Here is a 2,564-nt window from a genome sequence, read left to right as displayed (position 1 = left end):
ATGCAAAATATTGACGAATATTTATCACTATTAAAAGAAGGAAAATGTTTAACTGAAAGAGATTTGCGTATGGTATGTGAAAAAATAAAGGAATTATTAATGGAAGAATCGAATGTATAACCAGTTAGAGCTCCTGTTACTATATGTGGTGACATTCATGGTTAATTTTACGATTTATTAGAGTTATTTAGAGTAGGTGGTCAAATTCCTGATACAAATTATATTTTTATAGGTGATTTTGTTGATAGAGGTTATAATTCAGTCGAAACATTTGAATATTTGATGTGTTTAAAAATAAAATACCCTCAAAATATAACATTATTAAGAGGTAATCATGAAACAAGATAAATAACATAAGTAAAACAAAACAAAAATTAAAAATATCTAAAAATATTCATAAAAAAGGTTTACGGATTTTTAGATGAAATAGTGCGAAAATACGGCAATTAAAATCCTTGGAAATATTGCACTGATGTATTTGATTATTTACCAATAGGAGCAATAATAGACGGTAAAGTACTATGTGTACATGGAGGATTATCTCCTGAAATAAAAACTATAGACTAAATAAGAATTATAGACAGGAAGTAGAAGTACCACATGATGGCCCATTTTGTGATTTAATGTGGAGCGATCCGGAAGATATTACTACTTGGGCCATTAATACTAGAGGTGCAGGGTGGTTGTTCGGATCATAGGTTACTAAGGAATATAATTATTTAAATGGAATAAATTTAATTGCAAGAGCGCATTAATTAGTTGACGCTGGTTATTAGTTTTGGTTTCCTGTAATATATATATATATATATTTTTTTTTTTATTTAAAAGATATATATAATTATTATTATATATATATATATATATGTATTTATATATATTAATTTTGGTTTTTTGTTTTTTTTGTTTTTTTAAAGGATAAAAATCTAGTTACCGTTTGGAGTGCACCTAATTATTGTTATAGATGTGGAAATTTAGCCGCTATTCTTAAATTAAATGAAGATTTGGAATAAAAGTTCGAAACTTTTGAAGCAGTAACAGATGCTTCGAAGCAGATTAATCCAAAAAGTTTATTACCATATTTTTTGTGATTTTTTATATTTTTATTTGTTTGTATTTTATAAAAAAAAAAAAATTATTTACAATATATATATATATATGTATATATTAGTTTTTTTTTATTATTATTTTTGTTCGATCGATAAAAAACAAAAAAAAAGGAAGAGAGAAAATATATATATATATATATTTCTAATGTTCTTTTTTTTTTAGATTTAGTTTTTATTAAAAAAAATGTTTCTGACCATACAAAAAATTAATATATATACCTTTATTTTTATTATTTTCAATTATTTAAATTTAGTTTTAATTATTCATAATTTTCATTACCATCTATTAAACTAATTATTCTTGCTTCTTTTTAAAATTATACATTTTTTTTAAATTGATAATATTTATTTTTAAATCTTTCTACCGAACCATATTTTTTTTTTAATCTTATTCTTCTATGTTTTCTTAGAGTTTTTACAATTAAATTTTTGATGTTTTCTATGGATTTTTAGATTCAATATTTTTTAAAAAAGTATCATGTGATCTTACCTTTAATATTCCTTTATTATTTATTTATTTTTGATTTTCTTTATTATATTCGTCTAAATTCTATAAGGTTTTGATAATAGTTTAATTTTAATCTTATTATTAATTTTCATTTATATTCTTTATTTATTTTTAATTTTATTCAAATTTATTATTAGATTTATCAATAATTTATTATGTTTCTTTCTTCCCTACTATATTAAAAATTGTCCAAATTTAATCTTTATATAATTTTCTTTTTTTCATTAAATTATTTTAAGAAGGATGACTTGTAATATCATTGTTTAATTCGCTATCTATAATATTTTATACTGTATTACTTTTATTAATATTTTGTTCTATTTCAGGAGCAATATTTTAAATAGTATTATTAATAATCATTTATTTATAATCAACTACCATTTTATTTTGTTAATATCCCATTTTATTTATCATTTATTGTTTGATTATTTAATCTTTATAATTAATACCTTAAGATAATTATATTATTTAATTTTTTTTTTCTTTATATGGACTTTTAAATATATCATTACTTTATTTCCTTTATAATTATATATCTTCAAGTAAATCATAGCTATTTTATTAAATTACATTAATTAATTGAGGAAATTAAACTTATAAATTTTTAGAGGGGCTTATTACATTTAATTAGCTTTATGAAGTCTAAATTTTAGGAAGAAAATCGAGAAATTAGTTAGAATTTATTTTTTTAATATTTTTATTGGATTATTTCATTTATATATATATTATTAAATATATGATAAATTGTAAAGATTATAATCTAGTCAATTTTTTTTTTTATAAAAAAAAATATATTAATCTTAATATTATTATACTTTTCTTTTTTTTATTTTATATGATATATAAATATAAAAAAAATTAATATTAGCATAAAAATAAAATTACATAGATAAAAAAAATTAAATATATCGATATATAAATATAATTATATACGAAATATATATATATAT

At 19.1% G+C, this 2,564-nt stretch overlaps 1 protein-coding gene across 1 annotated transcript, besides 4 other annotated features; it reads left to right on the top strand. All coding sequences in view use genetic code 6, as the record gives it.

Moving 5' to 3' along the window:
* On the top strand, nucleotides 1–1,088 carry IMG5_112500 (ser thr protein phosphatase family protein, putative; the record flags this gene model as incomplete). The annotated part of the gene is made up of 4 exons (XM_004034761.1): nucleotides 1–357; nucleotides 406–474; nucleotides 585–788; nucleotides 915–1,088. 4 exons carry the CDS (start codon nucleotides 1–3, stop codon nucleotides 1,086–1,088), a joined length of 804 nt encoding a protein of 267 aa, XP_004034809.1.
* Nucleotides 548–582: a microsatellite.
* Nucleotides 829–878: a microsatellite.
* A 588-nt stretch (nucleotides 1,089–1,676) lies between the features above and the next one.
* Nucleotides 1,677–1,737: a microsatellite.
* A 725-nt stretch (nucleotides 1,738–2,462) lies between these two features.
* Nucleotides 2,463–2,516: a microsatellite.
* Between the last annotated feature and the right edge of the window lie 48 nt (nucleotides 2,517–2,564).

Source organism: Ichthyophthirius multifiliis (genome assembly GCF_000220395.1).
Source record: "Ichthyophthirius multifiliis unplaced genomic scaffold scaff_1120509250918, whole genome shotgun sequence".
NCBI lineage: Eukaryota > Ciliophora > Oligohymenophorea > Hymenostomatida > Ichthyophthirius > Ichthyophthirius multifiliis.
This window is presented reverse-complemented; position numbering and strand designations above follow the sequence as displayed.